The 22,041-nt window shown below is 37.2% G+C and overlaps 1 protein-coding gene across 8 annotated transcripts in view; it reads right to left on the bottom strand.

Annotated features, from left to right (window-relative positions):
• The window catches only part of MECOM (MDS1 and EVI1 complex locus), a 653,114-nt gene that overhangs the window by 19,692 nt on the left and 611,381 nt on the right, over positions 1-22,041 (bottom strand). For 5 of the 8 annotated variants that reach the window (XM_055410280.2, XM_055410244.2, XM_055410253.2 and 2 more), the window contains 5 exons: positions 16,680-18,036; positions 13,945-14,032; positions 8,083-8,109; positions 1,403-1,569; positions 240-317 (listed from right to left, as the gene is read on the bottom strand). In XM_055410280.2, the coding sequence (XP_055266255.1) occupies positions 240-317; positions 1,403-1,569; positions 8,083-8,109; positions 13,945-14,032; positions 16,680-18,036 (1,717 nt within the window). The remainder of the gene's footprint in view (positions 1-239; positions 318-1,402; positions 1,570-8,082; positions 8,110-13,944; positions 14,033-16,679; positions 18,037-22,041) is intronic. The other 3 variants (XM_055410261.2, XM_055410271.2, XM_055410306.2) reach the window with 2 other exon arrangements.

The raw sequence follows: 22,041 nt of genomic DNA, 5'->3' as shown, positions 1-22,041 counted from the left end.
TAAAAACTTATTCTATTCTAGACACTGCTAGAACTTTTAAATTGAGATATAAGAAGATGATTTTAGAAATTAGGACTCTTCTAAATTTTAATCCCAGCCATTAGTTAATTCTTCTTTGAATCAAAATTGAACAGACATATGCTCAGACATGCACAAAAGTAGCCTCTTTTAAAATTGTGGCAGTAGGTCCAATTTATTACAACAGTTATCAAGATATTTAGTAAAAATCATTGTCAAACCTATAAGGCTGCTCTCCTGTGTGGGTTCTCAAGTGCCGTGTTAGATTCGCAGATCTTGGAAAAATCTTACCACAGTATCTGTTATGAAAAGATATTTATAAGATAAAAGTCAGTATAATTGCCTATATTTCACTCAAGCTGCTTAGAAGCCAGATGCTTATTTCTGACATAATTAATCTTTCATGGAACTCACATGTATTTGTTATTTAAAATTTGCAACAAAGTCATTTTACAGATATAAATAACTCTATAAATAAAGGCTGCCTTATGAGACCCAGTCCAGTTGAATTTGCTCATGTGTAAGCAAGCAGTTTATGAAAATAGACTTGAGTTTTGATGACCCCCTCCGTGTGCCTCTTTTATTAACTCTGTATCTTTACATTTGCAAAACTAAACCAGACAAGGAGATAAAAAAATGACAGAAGCCTGTGGTTCTGGGTTGATATAAACAGATTCAAATATTTTAACTCATTTTACATGTTAGCCACAGTGACAACTCTCTGTACATTGAGTGGTATCAGATCAGACAAGATTCTAAGACCTCATCCATCAAGGTATGTTCCTATAAAAGCTTTTCTGGAAAGAATGGAACACATTTTCCAAATAGCAGATAAATTGATATGCCTGAGTCAGATGCCACAAATTTCTGAGACAATTCAGAAATGATAAGCATGATTTATTTAAAAAAAAATAAAACAGAAACAAATAAAAGCTTTGCTATACTACTGATGAGTAACAAGGCACTTATTAACTAGTTTTCTCACTTATTGACCTTATTTGTCCTTCATTAAGAGCCTTATTCTTAAACACCATGACAATTAAATGTATGTTTGAGGACAGTAGTATTATACCTTTGGATGAAAATAATTAACTGGGAAAGAAAATTCATAAATATCAAAGTGAAACAAATAGATAGCATTTGGAGCATTTCCAACCTCATTTATCACAACCAAACGGCTTGTGTTAAAATTTTCATTTCATAATAATCTTTTAAACCACTATTTTTATATCTCACTAAATAAAGAGTACTTTGAAGTGCATGAACTCTATCATGGTTGCTATTAATCATCCAATCAAGAATAATTTCCAAAGCAAACATCATGGCCTTTTGAAATCAGAGGGGGGATTTTGGGGAAGCCAATCATGATTAACTTTGCAGTTACCTGCAGGTATAGCGTTCCTTTCCTTTCCGTAGGAGGTTTTCTGGCAGGGCGTTAGGAGGAGCTCTGAAGTTGAACATGGAGGGAACAGACTGTAGAAGTTCACTGGCCTCTGGTTTCAGGGCACTGAAGCTCTCCAGTTTCTCTGCCATGTTTTCAATAGCCGACATCTGAAAGGCAAAAGCATAAGACCATGAAGGACAGGGCAGAGATCTTTTCTGCTGCAATCATCTCTAGAAAACTAAGAAATCATTATTAATAAAATGGAAGCATCAAATCTGCTGAATGCAGGGGCTATAGAAAGAGCTTATAGTGTCCCAATATTAAACAAATGAGATAATTCATTGACTTTAAAGATAACAATGGTAGAACCAAGCGTACACAATGTCACATGAACTTTTCCATAAGACCTTAGTCAGATCACTTTATAATAATTTGATATACAATAGAGCAATGAAATACATGAGATAACAAAACCAAGTTACAGATTTTATTAAATTTAGAGAGAGCATTAGTATCATGCTATTCACTAGGCCCACCTGTTAATGACTGCAGGAAGGAAGAAACTAACACATCCTCTCCAGAGGCTGACCAGAACCAGGAGATGTTTGACTCTAACCCTCCCCTTTTAGAACAAAAGAAGTCTGAATTCTAACTCTGGCAAGATGGTTCTTTGGGACATGAGTCCACCATCTTCTTGGCCTGCAAGCTGACCAAATAGAATATACAGTAAAAAATAGTAAACTGGAAATTATAGGAAAAGATTCTATATGCCTTGCCTAAGTAATAAAAACCATAGGAACTGGGAAGTCCCATGAAAAAAAACTCAAAGCATGAAAAACATCAAGTGTTCCAAAGTTACTGTTAGAGCCAGATGTATGTAATGCAGAAAGAAAAAGTTAAGTGTGCAAGATGTACTTTATGTTAAATTAATATTGATATACTAGATTTTTAAGTGGGATCATACACAAAGAATTTTTGTAAAATATTAGTTTGTCCTGAAAAAGGATTGAATTGAAATGACACTTCACGATATATTATCATAACTTCATATTACGTTGGCATGACCACACTCTAGGGGCAGTATTCTCATAGAAAAAGTATCCTGCCTAGTTCTTCTCCTCAAATAACCTAATTTATTGTGCTATAATCTTCAAGTTTTTGTCTATCTGCACACATATTTGACAGAATCATAATCAAGGGTAGTATTTACTTTCAAAGTTAGCTTGATTCTTACTGTCTATAGTTAAGACAGACTCTCTCCTTTCTTTCAACCTTCCTAAAATGTTTCTTCCATGCTCACAGTTTATTTGGAAGCTGCTTACTACTGAATTTGTAAGTAGAAAAAGCAAACTTTCACGCCATCTTGTAAAATCAACTCATCCATTGTTTATTTGGTTCTCAGGGCACTCTGCCACTGGAGAACTCAGAAAGCTGTTTAAAAGGTGTTTGTATTTTGTATGCACTCTGTATGTTTCTCCAAAGGCTAGGGCGGTAGACCAGAAGACTTCATGCAAGGATTAAAAATGGTAAAAACTGTACATTCAAGCAACTGATCAACTCAAGAAAATGATACTTCTGCTCATAAGATGGCAAGACAGAGTTTGGAGGCCTAACTTATTTTGAGCTCAGGTTAAAAATAAAAGGCAACAATTTGTACTCAAAAGGATAATTAATAAAATTTATATTGCATGGACACATGGCTGGACAGAATACTACTGACTTCTAAAACTAGAGCAAAATCTTAAGTGAATGGCCTAAACATGATTCTCTTCTTACAAAGGGAATATTGTATGCTTGATTTTTCAAATGACTATTCATATTGTAGTTAGCTTTCTTTCTTTTCCCTTTATCCTGGAGCCTGCCCTCTCATTTCATGCCCGGACTCCTAATGCTAGCTACAAATTGCAACGTACAGGGTACCACTGCCAATTTGCCAAATGTCTTTCATCAAACACGGTGCAAAAAAATCTCAGAGGAAAGTCAAGATACATTTACTTGTCAGACGACAAATGTGAACGCATTGGGAGGCAGTAGGGGCTGTAAGCTCAGAGGTTTGATTCATAATCACTCAGCTGCTAAAACATTCTCCACAGATGCAAGTGGACAGCACATTTGTCACTATGAAGGATTCTGACACATACTGATCACAGGGCAGAGATATGGAATGATGCTGCTGCTCAGAGAGGTTGGCGGAAACTCTGTCCCTAAAGAATATGGTCATTATTCCCCTCTAGCCAGAGCATTAGCATTTTCATATTACTTTGGATTTTATTTATTAAAAATCAATCCAGAAATATTTTATGATACTATTTTATTTGCATTTATTCCTTCGAACTGTTCTTTTCAGAAAATCATTTTGATAATCCACCCTCCATGCAATAAATTGTCTGAGTGAGAAATGACCTCTGGCCTTCAAGCTGATTAACAGTAACAAGCAAGGGTAAGGGTCATGATCGCATACATTTATGGGGAAGAATAGTAAGTGCAAGGGTGATGATTATAAATGTTTTATTTATGTACATTTAATATTTGAGTAAAGTTTCATTATCTGGTGGTTTTAAATCATTTGAGTGTCCGCCCTGCTGACACACAGATTCCTGTGGCAATACATCTTACAGAAACATTTTCCTTTTATATGGAAAATAGCTTACTCATGACTACTATTATTCTCAGCTTTTATCTCGAGCACATATAAACTGTAAGTCCTTCAAGTTATTTAACAGCACTTGGCTGTTGAGAAATGTGTCTTGCTTTAGGAGCTACTGATAGCTCCTTTTGAAGAAAGATCACTGTCATTATTTTACCCCAAACTGTTTCAACTTGGGAAAGCATCAAGAAATAAAAAAACATATTATGGACTTGACTAAGCAACAGCATTCTTAAGGATAACAAGAGAAAGAATAGTGGTTACTCAAGTGCCTCCTCTATAAGTCACCCCCACCTCTGGCTTCCGGTGTCAAATGAAAAGAAGATTAAATTGGAGTGGAGAAGAAGCAGAGGAGAAAGATGGGAAGTGAGCTGAGGGTAGCTGTTAACACCACACATGCGGACACACACCCACTCACTTTCTTTCCAGCTAGCAACCACCAAAGCAACAAAAAAGCCATCAGTGAATCCTCTCTTTCATCTTCCTAACATTTGCTTTCATGTACTTAACATCAGCTGAAAAGAATAAATTTATCCATTAGGACAGATAGAAGTAACTTGGACAAATACACACTGCTGCTGCTGCTGCTGCTAAGTCACTTCAGTCGTGTCCGACTCTGTATGACCCCATAGACGGAAACCCACCAGGCTCCCCCGTCCCTGGGATTCTCCAGGCAAGAACACTGGAGTGGGTTGCCAATTCCTTCTCCAATGTGTGAAAGTGAAGTGGCTCAGTCGTGTCCGACCCTTAGCGACCCCATGGACTGCAGCCTACCAGGCTCCTCCATCCATGGGATTTTCTAGGCAAGAGTACTGGAGTGGCTTGCCATTGCCTTCTCCTATGTATAAAAGAGATAACTAATACAAACCTACTGTATAGCACAGGGAATTCTACTCAATACTCTTTAATGACCTATATGAGAAAAGAATCTAAAAAAGAGTAGATATATGTATATGTATAACTGATTCACTTTGCTATATACCTGAAACTAACACAACATTGTAAATCAACTGTACTCCAATAAAATTAATTTAAAAAATAATAAGTAACTTAGGCATCTGCTAGTTGGGGTAGTTTAGCCATTCTGTGATCAATAATCAGTCCTACTCCATATCTTGGGATTAAGATGAGCTTTATCTAGGGTATTGGTCAAAACCTCAACTTCCTCTAGCTATCTAGGCTGATTCATGTGATACTCCTCTTGGAAAAACATTCATTTTGTAGATGTAGTAAGTTTTGACATTCACTTTAAAGTCTGACTTGATATTTTAAAAAATAAGGATGAATTGGGATAAATGAAACAATTTAGCTACAAATACTTTTCAATTATGAAAATAAAAATGAAGGGGACAACATGCACTACAATGAAAAGGAAATCTGCTGAAAATAAGGGGAAAAAAGGAGACAAAAATCAGATCATATATTTTAGAAAGATATTGCCCTATATCCTATCAATGTCATTGACTAATCTCCAATCAGTAAATGACAGTTTTTTTTCCCTATAGAACAGTGATTTTTATTTACATATATTATAGTTGTTGATGGTATCTGCAGCCAGATGTCTGGAAAAGGAAGTCATTTCCCTCCCTTTCAGTCCCCAGGAGGCTATAAACTTTAAACTGACGCAAACTAGTATTTAGACACAATTCCCTAGCTTCTACCAAAAATGTAACTATCTCCCTTGTCAAATAGTTCATTTTTGTAAAAACATTTCAGCAGGCAAGATAACATCAACTGGGTCTGAAGCACTTAGCTTAACATTTTTTTATCTGGCAGCCAATAATTGATGATATAAAGAAGTTTCTCATTAAAACTATTAAAGTGACAATCTGATTATACAAAATGATATGTCCAATGGCACCATGAATTATGTGACCTAATGTTTCACAAATTAGATTACACATGCCTTTATCATAAAACAACTAACTTTTCATAAATAACTTATGATGGGAAAGTTTGTAGATTTGGTAGTTTTCTATATTTATTCACTTGATTATCTTGAGAAATCTTAAAATCACGGCCATTTGGGGGAGAAATAAATATTCATATTTTATGGTTGTCTCATTCCATGTATCATATTCTGCAGTCATGATTATAAAATTATATCTTTCAACCACTAAAATTTATAAAATTTAATATTTTAATACTTTCCACTAATATCCATTTTATAATAAAAATATAAATTACCGCTCTGCAACATCTATGATTCAAAGAGTGGGAGTGTTTCCAAAGCACTGTCATGGCAGTTACTATACCATTGCATTATCAAGAAAAGGCGTCTAACTTAAAATCTGAACTGTCTTTATAAGTTGTAGCAGCACTGGCCATTTGTATAGGAGACAACACCTTATTCTCGAAACAGCTAACAGCGAAGTTACCAGCAAGTAAAAGTCAACGTTAGAACGAAGACAATGTGGAATGATATTTAAGACAAACCCTTGCCAGGGAAGACAGACCAAAAACCACTAGAAATAATGAGCCAGGATAAGCAAAGAACAATGCTGTCTACTACACAGTTTTGCCTAACAAGGAAGTCTCTGTCTCTTTGCTCTTACACTGTGGAAATAAGTGAACTTAAACCTGCCTTAAAAGTTGATAGGATGAGAAAAATCCACAATTTCTCACATATTCCACAGAAGAAACAAATGGAAGAATTTCTGGTAAAGGAAAACTAACATCAAATAGAGGAAACAGGTAAGTGCCAAAGTGTTCTAATTTAAAATAATTTATATTTAATGTTACGGTGACTAAGGAAAAATTGAACCTTATTTCAAGATTTCATCCATACTTTAAAATCAGTATAATTCTGAGTGAAGAGAATAAAAGAGTAAAAATATATACACTTAGAGGAAATTTTGTAATACATGCTATTTACATACATTTTCATTGTCTCAAGTTTTATTTGGGAGTGAAACATAAATAAATAGTATTCCTTGTATCTTGAATAAAAAATAAAGCTGTCTCCTAGTGATGTCAACTTATATCTGGAAATATTAATTGAAAGTTGAGGGGAAGGATAAATAGGAAGATTGGGATTGACATATCCACACTACTATATATAAAATAATTAATAAGAACCTATTGTATAGCACAGGGAACTCTAAACACTCTGGAATGGCCTATATGAGAAAATAATCTAAAAACAAAGAGCAGATATATATGTATGTATATCTGATTCACTACGCTGTACACCTGAAACTAACACAACACTATAAATCAACTATACTCCAATGAAAATATTTTAACAGTTTAAAAAGAAAGTTGAGGAAGCGGGTTGTTGTTGTTGAGTCACTAAATCATGTCTGACTCTTTGAGACACCACGGACCATAGCCCACCAGGTTCCTCTGTCCATGGGATTTCCCAGGCAGGAATACTTGGGAGTGGGTCGCCACTTCCTTCTCCAGGGAATCTTCCAGACTCAGGGATTGAACCCATGTCTCCTGCACTGGCAGGCAGATTTTACACTCCTGAGCCACCAGGAAGCCTGAAGAAGTGGGACCAATGCTAAAAGATATATTCTTTAGAGAGATAAAGATTTTTAAACATTTAGTCTTGTGAATCCACACAGCCAGAACCACGTTCTGCCCTGGGTTATATGGATGTGAATTACAATGTCAACTGGGGTCTACACATAAGTTCAGGTTTTATCCTTTTTTAAGGCTTTATCATAAGCATCTATAACATGCTAGTACAGGCTCCCCCAAATAATTATTGTTTCCACTTAGTGATCCATCTTGAAATCCCTATTAACACATGCTCCCAAGTACTCAGAAAGAGTTCTACATAAAGGTACAATTACTATGGAATGGGTTAGATTTAGAGAATAAACTTTCTGTAAACAATTTACAGGCACTAAATGTCCAACTAAAACTGAAAGTATCTTGCAGCTTGACAAAGATGAAAATCTATCTGCTAAAGCTCTATCATTTAAAAGAAAAGGGCTCAGAAATCTCTCTATGGCAATATATAATATTAGTTGTTTTCCTTTTAATGTTACATTATTTTAGTCAAAAATATAAATAGAAAACTTACCCAAGTTCTCTGATCAGGCAGTTGGAACTGGGAGCAAAATTGAAACAAAAACAAAAAAATTACTTCTGTATAGGTATCTTATTTCAATCTATCCTTTGAGAAATTAACATTTATACTAAGTAATTTTTGCTTATCATGTAGCTATACGTTGAGTAAAAGCCTTGGTAATGAATATTTTTATAACACTGAGTTTTCTCTATTTACCTCAATTAAATTTTAGAATCAAGGTTATAAACCAGAATGTTCTTTTTCCCAAGAAAGCTAAATACTACTTACTACCAAATCTTAGCAAATAGATACTTCGTTTTCATTTGTTCCTACTGACTGCAAAACAAGATTCCTAAATTTTACTTTAATAACTAAAATTTAAGAAATTTCCTGCAAAAAAATATCTAGTCTCTTATATTTTTACAGCATCAATGACAAAGAAAATAAATACTCAAATGTGAATCACTGAGTAACAAAAAGGTAGTGTACTTGGAAATAAACTGGTTTCTATTAGCATGGGACCATCAGCAGTCTGAACTCTGAAGAAGAGTAATGAAAAGAACTACAAATGTCTAGTTATTTGTGACAATTTATAACAAGACTCACTGGTGAAAATGTCAGTGAATTACTGGGTTGCCAAAAAAGTTTGATTGGGTTTTTCTGTAAGATCTTATGGAAAAATCGGAATGAACTTTTTGGTTAACCCAATAGAAGTTCTACCAGGAAACACAAATGTTATATCTTTAAAAACATCATTTTGCTTGTTTAAAGGGGATATATCTTGCTTTCTTAGGTTACGGTATCTTTAATAAGGAATATACATAGTTTTTAAGGATGAAAGGTTTATCACAGAAGAAATCTAACACAAGAAACACTTGTTGAAAGCGAAAGAAAGACGAAGGGCAAAAGACAACGTGATTCTCACATCAATATATACATGAGAACTTGGGAAAAGACCTTAGTCTTTTTCCCAGTTCTTTGGAATACTGTAACAAGTAGACACTTCAAATGAAGAAAGTGAAGGCACGTTAAAATGAAGAAAATTAAAAAAGAATGAATAAAGCACAGAAATGGAAGTAAAATAGAATTTCCATTGTAGATTAACACAAAGTCAAACATCTGAAATTGAAATATATAAATAACTAAAAATAACATTTAAAGTATAGGAAAATCAAACAAAGGTATAATTTATAGCCAGTTTTATACTAGTATAATTGCCAAGTGATTTCTATGGCAATTCAAATGAGCTGTCAATGTGAATGCAAAGTACCCCAAATGCAGAGTACCCAATGAAATGGACATTCCAAAGATCACAGGGTAATATCATTTCCTCCATCCCACCTCCTATGGCTATCATCTTCTTTTCAAAATTATAATCTAAGACTCCAAATGTAATTTTCAAACACATAGTCAGGGAGAAACCCTATACTACTTATTTCAGCCTTATGTTAAACTAACTTATTTATAAGAGAAAAATAGAAAGTGAAATAGTGCTCTAGTGGCCTGACAGAGCAAACATACTTCTCTAAGAACTGAACTGAGAGGAATTTAAACCCTGAGAATGATAAAGCCAGTATTTATCTTTTGATTCTGATGTATATGTTCCTATATGTTTTCTGTATTTTTGTCAAAGATTTAAAAAATACATATTTTCTTCTAAAAAGCAGTAAAATGGCCTAATGATTTATTTCCAATAAAACTTAATAAATATCCAACTTATTTGGATAAGTGAAAATCAAAGTGTTCATCGCTCAGTCTTGTCCGACTCTTTGCGACCCCATGGACTATAGCCTGCCAGGGTCCTCTGTGGTTGTCATTCCCTTCTGGGGATCTTCCAACCCAGGGATCAAATGCTGGTCTTCTGCATTGCATGCAGATTCTTTACCATCTGAGTGAAGTGTCAACTTTCATTGATTAGTAACTATGTACAGGGGGCTTCCCTGTGGAGCGTCTGCCTGGAATGCAGGAAACCCGGGTTCGATCCCTGGGTCGGGAAGATCCCCTGGAGAAGGAAATGGCAACACACTCCAATACTCTTGCTTGGAGAATCCCATGGAGGGAGGAGCCTGGAGGGCTACAGTCTATGGGGTCTCAAAGAGTCGGACACGACTGAGCGACTTTCCTTCTTTTATGTACAGGGGAGGCAGGTGGGGGCGGGGGGACAGAATACAAAGACACACAAAAATTGTAAAATTTTTACAATCAGAGAATACCAGCAAAGTATTTACATATCTATCTATTTATAGTTTTTCTCTAAAGCATGGAAAACATGTGGTCTCCTTTTAATTATTATAACAACCCTAAGAAATAGATAGAGGTAGATAACCCTGAGATAAATAACATTATTCTTATTCTGAAGATGAGGATATAGAAGCCCCAGAGGGACCATGTGATTTGCTCTAAAATACTTTAAATGAAAAATGAAGTTGTGAATGGTCTTAATCGAGCACTTAGCTACCTACAAAGCGATGGTAAGCTCTGGGTGCAGAGGAGGCAAGTCCTTTTTCATTTTGGTGAAATGCTTTGGTGTCCAACAAGGCAGCACCAACAACACAGCAAGCATCCTTCCAGGTATTTCTAGATACTTGATGTACCTCCACCAAAGAAACTGGACTCAGGGGATGGCAAGAGGGTATTGCACTGATACCCCTTCATAGTCAAAACAGAATACTTCTGCACCAAATAATAAAGAGAGCTTTTCCACCTCTAGATCCTTCCACATGCCAAGCACAGTACTAAACATGTCACGTAGGTGAGCACTGATCCTTTCAGCAGCCCCTAGTAAGGCTGGAAGGGGTAAATGCATTACACTGATAGAGAAGGCTCGGAGAGATGAACTACATGGCTCAAAATTGAAGCATTTCTGCTAATAAGTAGTAAAGATTGTTCTAAAGCAGTTATTTCTGGCCCCAACTCCTAAGCAGTTTCTGTTTGTTTTCATTTGTTTGTTTATTTGTTTGTGGGAAGGTGGATCTTGAGGCTGTGATAGAATTGATAAAGTACTAGAAAGAACAAAAAAAGTTCTGCTGAAACTTCAGAACATATGAGGCAGATTTTCTGAAAGAACAGTCCTCGTGTGTGTGCTCAGTCATATCTGACTCTGCAGCTCCATGGACTGTAGCCCACCAGGCTCCTCTGTCCATGGGATTTTCCAGGCAAGAATACTGGAGTGGGTTTCAATTTCCTACTCCAGGGGATGTTCCCAACCCAGGGATTGAACCTGAGTCTCCTTTGTCTCCTGCATTGCAGGTGGATCTGCTGAGCCATCAGGGAAGCCTAAAGCCTGAAAGGACATACTTCTCTGAAGGCTTGATGAAAATTGAGGGACCTGGAAAAGACTCTGATGCTGGGAGGGATTGGGGGCGGGAGGAGAAGGGGACGACAGAGAATGAGATGGCTGGATGGCATCACCGACTCGATGGACATGAGTTTGAGTGAACTCTGGGAGTTGGTGATGGACAGGGAGGCCTGGCGTGCTGTGATTCACGGGGTCGCAAAGAGTCGGACACGACTGAGCGACTGAACTGAACTGAAAACATCTCTCAGGTGACACTCTTTATGCTCTCTGTATCTCAGTGACTTACAGCCGTTACACACGAAAACAGCCATAATGGTTAGTTATCAAAATAATGAAATATTTCTGTCATCATTGATAAACAGCCTTTGCCCCAACTACCCTGAATGTCCTCCTGGTGCCCCAGCCTCCTCCAAAAAGACCCTTCAGACAGCCCACCAGCAAGAAACCAAAGCATGAACAGTTGGCCAGCAAGGGCTTCCAGGACCCAAATCCCCAATGGCAGAAGCCCATTCTGATTGATCAGTATTCATGACATATGATGTGTTAAATATTTTACTGATCACTATTGGGTACTGTTCTTACAGCAACATGCAGCAATAGCTGGTCCCATATAACAGGACATGACATTCTGGTGTGGGAAGGACACCCTCTGCCACTGTGCTTCCATAGGTATATTTTCCGTGATCTGAGCAGGTGATTACTATACTCCCAAGCTCTATACACATGCCTCATCTTTTACTATCCTTCATTAATTCTGAGAATATTAAAACAGCAGATTTTCTTATATCGTTTGATTAAAAATATGCATATACTACATTTACAACAGCTGCATGCACATGTAAAGATGTTAGTAGACAAAACTCCCCATTTTCTGAACCAGTAAATTTGCCTTAGCTAGCTAGAAATCTTTGAATTTCAGAGAAGATAGGGACCTTACACGCACTCCTTCATCTGATAAGTAAGGAAACTAAAAGCCAGGTAGACTGAGTTACTCAAAGACACTGAATCCTGGCATTATTTTTTCCTCCCTTAAACTATGTACCCACAGCACTTGATTCTGAAATGATTAGTTACTAGAAGATAATTAGAATATAAAATAGATTGATTTATTGTAATTAAAACTGTAATTAAATTTAATATAATTTAATTATATTTATAAGGACAACTATAATATACTTACAAGCATTTAATTAGAAAGTTATCAAGAGAGATACACTTTTTGTATAATATCTGACACAAAAATGCATTTTACGCTCAGGTTTATTAGCCCATGAGACCAACAAGTGCAATTCAGATCAATCTAAATGCGGGAAATAAGTACCTGATAAACATTAACTGCTTTAGAACTTGCTTTTCCATAAAATAATTTAAGAAATTCCTTAGTTTTCTACACAAAAATGAATACTAACTGGAATATTTCTAACCCTTTTCGTACTAAACCATATATTGTTTCAGGTTAAAACAGAGAGAATTTTTGGGCAATGACGCATCTCTCCACTCAACCCAGAATATGGTATTTCAGCTCTCATACTTCATTGTCCAGAATTTGGGAAAGTACTTTTAAAAGTGAAGAAAGAAGCAGTAGCCGAAAGGGTGAGGGTGAGGGGTGGGGGAAAGAGTCATATCCCAAGATGATTAAATTTAACTGTTTCATAGCTTTCTGTAAGATAGCTTGCATAGAATTTTCCACCAGTTTCATCAAAGAAGCATAAGTTTTGGTTTGAATATACTGGAACAGAACAAATCTGTTAACTCTGTGTTGTCAAACATTTTCATAAGAGTTTTGCTTACTATCTATAAGGATCTTGTATCCTTAATATCAGTAAATTTAAAAAATATACATATCATTAAGAAACCAGATTCGAGATGCTTATATATTCCTTCTTTCAATATAATTCTCCACACTTTAATAGTTATGTAAACTAGTTTTTTTTTTTAATGACCAAAAATGTGGGGACATAAAGATGAACCAATTAGATAGCACGGCTCTGTATTCTCTTTGCAGTGAGAAATTATACATATTTTGATAAATGGACACAACTCCATCCAGCCAATAGTTCTGTGTATTGTGGTGAATTCTTGTGCAATTACAGAACTTTGCTGGAATGCCCAGTGGTCTCTAGATAAATTCCTTCACCCTCTATGGTAATAACTTGTCAGGTAGACTCATTTCCTGTTTTTATCTAAGCACTAAAAGAACACGAATGACCTTCATGAGTTTGGGACAAATTGCACAGTGATCCATTTCTTACAATCGCAAATTTTTAAACACGAAAGACAACTTCAATATTTAATTTCTTAACTGAATTTTGCTCACTCCAAAATACCCTTTAGCTCAGTAAGTAATTAATAGAGAATAACTTAACACTGAAACCACGTTATTTTTACATATATATATTGACTTCTTTTTCTTTAAAAAGTTTGGATTTTAATTCTGCTAGAATTTCCTGTGTTTTTCCACACCAGCGTCATAGGAAATCCTAATGTTCTCAAGATTTCTTTCATTTCATTGCACCTGCTTTTCAGGATCAACAAGTTAGTTTACAAGCTTAAAGTCTCAAATTCAAAATACTTACTTGTGGGTGAAATAAGAATCCTGGAGAAGGCCTCAAGTATTTCTCTTTTAAAGCTTCAAGTGGGTCAGTTAGTTTTCTTTTCTCTACTCTGAAAGGTTAAAATTAGATTTTGGAGAAGAATCAGTCTTACAGATCAATCCCTGCATAATCGCTGACATTTAAAACAGCTAACAATAAAGCAAATGGTAGGTTTCCGGGAATCACACTAATAAAAATATAAAGACATCTGTTTCAGTTCTTGAAGAATACTCATGGCACTTCTAGGTGCTCAAAGAAAGAAGGTCCTTTTTAAAATGGAAAAATCCTATTGAATGAGTAGTAATATTAATAATAATGAGAAGGAAATGTTGAAAACGAAGTCATAAAATCGGAGGCATTGCTCACAAGTTTGTACCTTTCCATTGCAAATGTAGACAAAAATGCTGGCTGATTTCAAAAGCAGGTGAAGAAGGTTCACTTTGAAAATTAAAGTCATTTTCTATCAATAAGGTGCTCCCACAAATCATCATTCTATTTCTTTTACATTTATGAATGCCAGCAGGAGACTTTCTAAGTCTACTACACACCCTGCTACCTGCTACTGCTGATAATCAGGGTAGATGAAAGAGGGGTGGCAGGAAGAGGATAAGGAACTTTTTGAAGATAAGGAAAGACTTCATCAAACTTATCGATACAGTGCTTCTGCTTTAGAAATGCTTGTCCTTCTATTTTCGATTAAGCATATAGGAAATGACATCGTGGATTGAATTAATTTCTTTCACCAACTGTAGGGGATTTCTTTTTAAAAAACATTCAATAAGTATACCTTTAAAATAGTTTCAAAATGAGTAGAAGCAGCTTCTGTGCTAAGTCACTTCAGTTGTGTCCAGCTCTTTGCAACACTATGGACTGTGGCCCACCAGGCTCCTCTGTCCCTTGGATTCTCCGGACAGGAATAATGGAGTGGGTTGCTGTGCCCTCTTTCAGGGTATCCTCCTTTCTCAGGGATGAAACCTGGGTCACCTGCACCTCCTGCATTGGCAGGCGGGTTCTTTACCACTAGTGCCACCTGGGAAGCCTAGAAGCAGCTTCGACTTCTTGAAATTACATATATGTTATGTTTTACATATACTCTTTCACTTATTGAAATCAGTGCCCCTATACCCATTTTATGGATGAAGAAAACTTTAAGACATGAGAAAGCTGAGATTTCAACCCAGTCTTACACTAAAATTGGGTTCAGGTCTTTTATGAGTTTGGTGAAATGAGATGCCTAAAGCCTCAATTGAAACTGATGTACCAGAGAGAAGACTGAGATTAGAGTAAGCAGCTGGAAGGTTGGGAGATGATGGAGAAGAATGGAAGGGGCCTGTGGATGAACTGAAAGTTCATTACCATTGGGAGGGTCTAAGAAAGAAAGCTTGAGAAATTATCTTCGCAAAGGGCTGAGACATATCACTGAGTTGGAAATACAACCTTACGGACCATGTGTAATATACAAGCTACACACAAAATATGGAAGATCTGTTGTTGTTTTTTTTCCCCCTTCTTTTTCTTTCTCTGCAAAAGAACTGCCATATAAAAGAAAATACAATTATTGGGTAGGCAGCGGGGTGGGGTGGGGGTAGTGTCCAAGCATGGTAATGATGGCTTTGAGAGATTTTTGATGTGTCCTTTTCTATGCCCCTTGTCATGTTCAAGTAGGGGTAGTCCTTAATGAACTGGTAATGTTTCTTGGTTAACGTACATAATAAAGGTAGAAAAAGAGTTTGAAGTGAAAAGAGTTTGCAGCTCTGGTACCTACCAAGTTATAGGTGCTCAAAAAAATATTGTGAATGAAGAAATTGAACAAAACTGTCTCCTGATTTAAAAAAAAATTAGGAAAAAATATCAAATACTGCCAGCTTAAATAAGTCCAATAAAAAATCGTCTACATTTTCCATTAACTCTTAACGATGTTCATGATTTGAATGAGAAAGTAAATGTAAAAATGCTTGGTAATATTTAAAATATATTGTAAGCACTGTTATTGTTGGTTGTACACTTTGAAGAAAACTAGTATTTAAAAACTGAATCATTCTGAATGGTCCAGTGTTAACTGAGAACTGGATCTAAGAGGCTTCTTACTAAGCATATATTTCCCCACCCTAAAAAATTTTGGATGCAAAGGAAATTGAATAATGCAGGCATTAAACACAGATGTGTTTTAAGCCGATCAGTCACATCATTTACAAAGCAATTTTTGTGATCAATATTTCATTTACAGGGGGCTTCTAAGAGACGGTACTTAGAAACAGAATAGGACCAGCACTTATTAAGGTTTGTGTTGGTAGGTTAATAAGAATAAACTCTCGCTCTGTCCCATTTCATTCCAAATAACCTGACCCATTTAAGTACCCACACATATTTGCATTAATCCTTCAGGAGCCTCATTCTTCCGCCACTTGACAACTTGCTTTAAATATGGCTTTCCCATATTTTCCACTTAAAAAAAAAATGTGTTTAAAAATAAATTTATTGTCAAGGGAAAGAACTCCATGGGTCTATTCCAAAACCCCAAATTCAGAGACATCCAAAAATAAGTCCAAACCTAATGAGTTGACTTTCTGAATAAAAAATGAATTTACCAGATCAAACAACTTTACTCTGTTTTATAACAATAATAAAAAATGGTTTGTTAAAAGTCGTAACTTTAGAGTATAAAAACTACCTTTTGTTTGTCCGTCCACACTTAGCAGTCTCCCAGCCTCCCTTACCTGTAAATAGGGTCCATAAAGAAAGGAGTGGGTCTAGCATGCTGTAAGGAACCATCGGACGCTGGTCTTGGTTCAGTGTTGCCTCCTTTCTTCTCCCCAAACACGTGGTTTTTACGAGGCTCAGTCAGCTTGGTCCCACTGGCTCTACTCCTACTGCCCATACTTAGATCCAGGGGCTGGTCTTGGCTTGCAGCTGGGGTCGCTGAAGGCTTGGCAGGTACTGGGGTTAAGGGCTTCTCGTCCTTGCGTTTAGTGGTGAGATCAAAGGGAGACTCAGAGCTTCCCTTCTGCAGTTTCTTTACTTCACTTGGTGATTGGGGCTCCATTTTCAAAGGTAACGATCTCAAGTCTCTATCAGGAAATGGGTACATTGATTGAGAGAATGCTGGAAAAAATGGGAGGGGAAACATGGAAGGGTAAGGTAAAGCTCCAACTTTTTTGTCTTGCAGCCCCACCAGTCCTGTTGAACCAAAGTATTTTTCAGCAATAGAAGCAATAGCCTTTATAGAATCATTCACAGCTCCTGACACGGCAGTCTGCTCCTCTAAAGATGGTGAGAAAATGGAATGATTGCTGTATTCTTTCTTATTATGTATTGAAGCCAGATTCTGAAGAGGGCTTACTTTGTCTTTGAACATTTTACCATTTTCTTTAAATTTCTCTTTATCACTTTCAATGTCACTTTCCAGATCAGAGCCCGAGGTTGTTTCCAGGTCACTGCCACTTGGCGTACTGACATCATCAAGGTCACTACTCTCTGACTGGTCACTGATTTTCTCAAGGGGCCTCTCTTCAGAGGACCTCTCGGGCTGGAGCTCCACTGGCTTATTGTCCCCTACAGGTGGGTGTTTAGATAGTGCCTTCAAAATATCCTGTGTAGCTGGCAGTATCTGAGGATGTGTCATGAGGGGACTTTGACTTTTGTTTGTCTGTTCAGTACTTGACAGTCCTTTAACAGGAGAACTAGCAGGTATCAAAGGAGGCCTGTGGTACAAGCCGGAAGGAAATAGACCAGGGAAGCTAAAAGAAAATCCAGGAGCTGTTGGAAAGGTAAGACCAGCAGGATGCCTATTGGCGCCAAAATAGTCAGCAAGGCCCGGGTTGGCATGACTCATATTAACCATGGACGTTTTATCCATAGCTGGGGTTCCAGGAAGTGAAATGCCTTGGCCAAAAAATCCACCTGCCGCAAAATGGTTCTTGCCCTCACAAAACCTCCTGTGTTTATTTAAGGAAGACGTAGTGCTGAACATTTGTCCACAGTCTTTGCACTTGATTTGGGTTCTGCAATCAGCATGCATGCGCTTATGACGACAAAGGTTTGAAAACTGAGTATAGGATTTATGGCAGACCTCACCTGTGTGCAAACAACAAAAAAGAATCTCAGGCTTTATGGCAATTGCTCCTGAATTTAGCAAGTATCACAAGTGGTTTACCCCAAATTTCAATTAGGAAGCCAGGAAAAGACGTTGGAGGCGCCAAAGTGGTGCTCCAAACACAGAAAACCCCATTTCACTAGATTCCAAAGCAAGGCATCCAACCTGACAAATGTCTTGAGACAGCACAAATATTTCATATATATATATATAAATATTTGTCACCCCCACTACATCATATTTTGCATCATATTTGTATATTCAAATATTTATTAAAAAGTCAAATTCCAGCATGCACTGATTTCCCAACCCAATGATGACACCAGCAGAATCTTTACAACATAAATTCTTAAGATCTGCTAAACATGAAACAGAACAGAAATCCCTTTAAAATTTTAGACCATTTATAGATTTCTATATTGTAAGCACCAACACAAAAGAAAACAGCCTTCCCCTCCCCCAGAAACTTCACCTTTATTCCCTCTTCCCTCGGGGAAAAAGCTTGTGACTGCTCTACCATTATTTAATTTGTATTATATCATATGCTCTCATCATTCACACATCAAAGCCACACAACAATGCACATTGTGTATTCTGAGGCATTTTTAACAATCATTTTCATGATTTGAGAAAGACTGACATAATTTACAATGGCGCTATTTTAAGCCTGCAAAGGAAACTAAATTGAATGTAGCCCATCCTGCATTGCTGGTTCCCATGAACTATGAGCACGTCCTCCGACTTCCCCTCACACCAGTGGTTGCGCTAACCTTCCTGCATTTATGAAACCCCGTCCTTGGGAAACATGTCCACTTGTTGTCATATCTTCACGGGTTATCTTGGGGCTTGACTTGTATGCGGTACTGCCAGCTACGGCAAGCAGGGGAGAGGGCACGGAATGCTCGAATCCAGTCAGGGCACAGTAGTGGGTGCGGCTGGAAATAACCCTCTTCCCCCAGAATTTGCCAAAAAAGTAGAACATCTTCTTCCTCATATATGTCTGAACAGATCTAAGTATATTTTAAGACCCAACTCCTTGACCCTATGCAGGAATTCCACTCACTTCACAGTCAGGCAAGATTATAGTATCCATTTCCCAAGCATCACATTTTTACGTTACTTTACTAAAGATGAGTCCCCTTTACGTGTGAGCTTACTTTCATGCTTCTGTGCACGATAATCCATGCAGAAACATGACATGACTTGTTAATAATTGTTGAAACAAATATAAGAAATCAAATTGAAGATAAAACGCAGCATTTATTTCTTTCATGTGATGACTGCCTTTAAACTCCTAAGTCAAAACAATAACAACTTAAAAAAAAATTCAAAGAAGACTTTATGAACCTTCAGTCATGCAAAATTCATCCAGATCTTCAGTTATCCCCCACACCACCAAACAGGAAGTACCAAGTGATTCCATATCTATTTCTTTTACTACTAACAATTAAAATGCATTGCTACACATATCAGTTGTGCTTAGTAACATTACAGGAGCTTTCAGCTGTGGGTGATTCATGACACTGTAGAGACTAAAACATGCATTTTAACGGGAAGAGAAAACGTGAGTTATTTCTTTTCAAGTCATTCTACTGGAATATTCAACAGAGTCTGCTTTAAAAAGATATACTAGTTAACCATATACAATAAATACACATACTATTTAAATTCTTTGATATAATAATTAAAACCATATGAACTAGAGGGTAGAAACATGAGACTGTCACTAGTTATACTAATTCAGATATGAGAAATAACAAGAAATAGTAAATAAAATGCTGATGGAATTCTAAATGTGCACTCATTACGAAAGTGACACCCCTCCTCTGAGCCATTAAAAGTCATTGAGAAAATATCCCGACGGGTGTTCAAACAAGGTGTAAGGTTTTGAACGGTCTCTAATATTTTGGCAAAGAAATATTGCTCTCTACACTTCTAACAGCGGGAGAAGGTTCAGAAAATCAAGAGTTCCTCTACATGGGAGTAACAAAAGGTGCATCGGACTTCCCTGGTTGAAGGTTCTATCACACTGACAAACAGTGTTTCTATCAGGTCTCCAGAACTTAGAATCTGGGATGTCTCCATCGGCAGAAGCTTTGTTTTTCTCACTTGAAGGCCCAGCCTGGCCCACCACAAACCACCAAGCCTGCAGGTAAGGGGCTCAACTGATGCCGAAGTCTATGCTGTACTGTAATTTTCTCAATACTAAGGAATTAGCCAGCAGTTAACATTGCATTTTTCTACTTATTAAACAAATTAAGAGGTATTTTGAATATATTCAGCCTATTAGAGCATGTGGTTTCTATTTGGAAAGGCTGGAGGTTTCTGTAAAGGCAGTGAGTAATTACCTTAGCGCTGGTGACTCTGGGCTCAAGCTTGGCGGTACACTGTAATAAGAGACAGTTGCCATAAACACACCAGTGGGGGTAAAGCGTGGTGTGTGGCCTTCTGGTGAGAAACAGATATCAACTCTAGGTGAACCTCCTTCACTCCAAAGTCTCCACACCAACTCCTCTTTTGTTCTGAAATTACACGGCTATTATTCATAATTACCCCATGGTCCTCTGTCAGATTTTATATTTGAAGAATGCCATCTGCTATTTAAATTTACCAATAATTACTGAAAATACAGTCATGGGAAATAGGTCTGCACAATCTGATTGGGAAAGGATACCCTATCGTGTTTTAAAGTGAAACACTTGACTTCAACACAATTAAAATTCCAGATCCCAGAATCTTAGATGATAGGAATTTATATTTTCTGACTTTTAAATAGCAGTGAAAGCATTAAATGGGTGATGATAACTCGGGTGATCAATTCCTCTCTGTTTCCCACCAAAATATAAATGTATCAAAATGTATTTCTGTAAAGTCAGGAATAAATGACTTATGTATGCCTGCAGTACTTTTAAGTACATTTTTAGGGCATTACGACCTAGAGTCAGGAATGTCTTTTTGAGACAAGAAGTCTAAAATTTCCATTGTATATTTTATTTCCCATGACTTTCAACAGAGCTTCCTCAAGAGAGAATAGAGCACCCTTTTGTTTCTCTGCTAGTCCTTTTCAATCCACCCAGGGAACAGAAGAACATATGAGCAAAACGGGATGCTAGGGTAAGCTGGAAAGGGAAAGAAAAGCTCTCATGGGGCTTGGAAACACAAAAGAGAGCTGTGCAAAGGTTAAAAAGAGGCGTGTTAGTCTCTGGCATCTCCATGTTGGCACTGGAAACTAGGTTTTTTTTCCATCAGGTCCTGTAGTAGTGTCTCATATACCTACTACAAACCATCAAGTAGCTGTCAGCAAAACTGTTTTGCAAGGATTCCCAAGTCAGAGGATTTGCCAACTCCTGCGTATGCTTCATCCAGTTCTGTGCTTATCTGGATCCAAAATCTGTCTTGAAGTTTGTAACACAGCTCAGTGAGTCACTGTGTTTATATGCCCCGCTGAGCCATAGAGAAGCCCAGAGCTGTTGCCCAGATGGGCTGAGAACAACTGATTTTCCATATGAAACATTTCAGCACAATACAGAGAACAGGGGCGAGTGAACGAGAGAAGAAGCAAAAGAGGGCTGAGGTGGACCTGTCCTGAAGCCCTTGGTTACAGGGATATTCTAGGTAGGTGATCAGATTGAATGTCCCCTGGAAATACACTGTCTGTAAATTTGCTTGAGTGCATGGGGTTAGAGACGCAGTATGTCTAGCATCAAAGTAAAAGTGTTCTGCTTTTCAAGTAACTGAGAACTACTGATCTGCAACCTATGATCAGCAACAAAGGGTAGATTAAAGGGTCCTTTTTTCCCCCACCACCCCCCCACACACACACAGTCCTAAACCTACTTGCCAGGTGAGGTTCTTCTAGCTCTTTCTGACCCAGAACAGGCTTTTCTCACTTCATTTTGTCTAGTGTATCTGTGATTTGCTGTTTTACAAACCACACACATTTCCAACACGACAAATCTCACAACCTCGGGGGCTTCCTTCACATT

This window comes from Moschus berezovskii, chromosome 1 (genome assembly GCF_049115385.1).
Source record: "Moschus berezovskii isolate FMDL1 chromosome 1, NW_MosBer_1.0, whole genome shotgun sequence".
In the NCBI taxonomy this organism is placed as follows: domain Eukaryota; kingdom Metazoa; phylum Chordata; class Mammalia; order Artiodactyla; family Moschidae; genus Moschus; species Moschus berezovskii.
The sequence above is the reverse complement of the archived record's forward strand: the minus strand, read 5'-3'. Positions and strand labels throughout refer to the sequence as shown.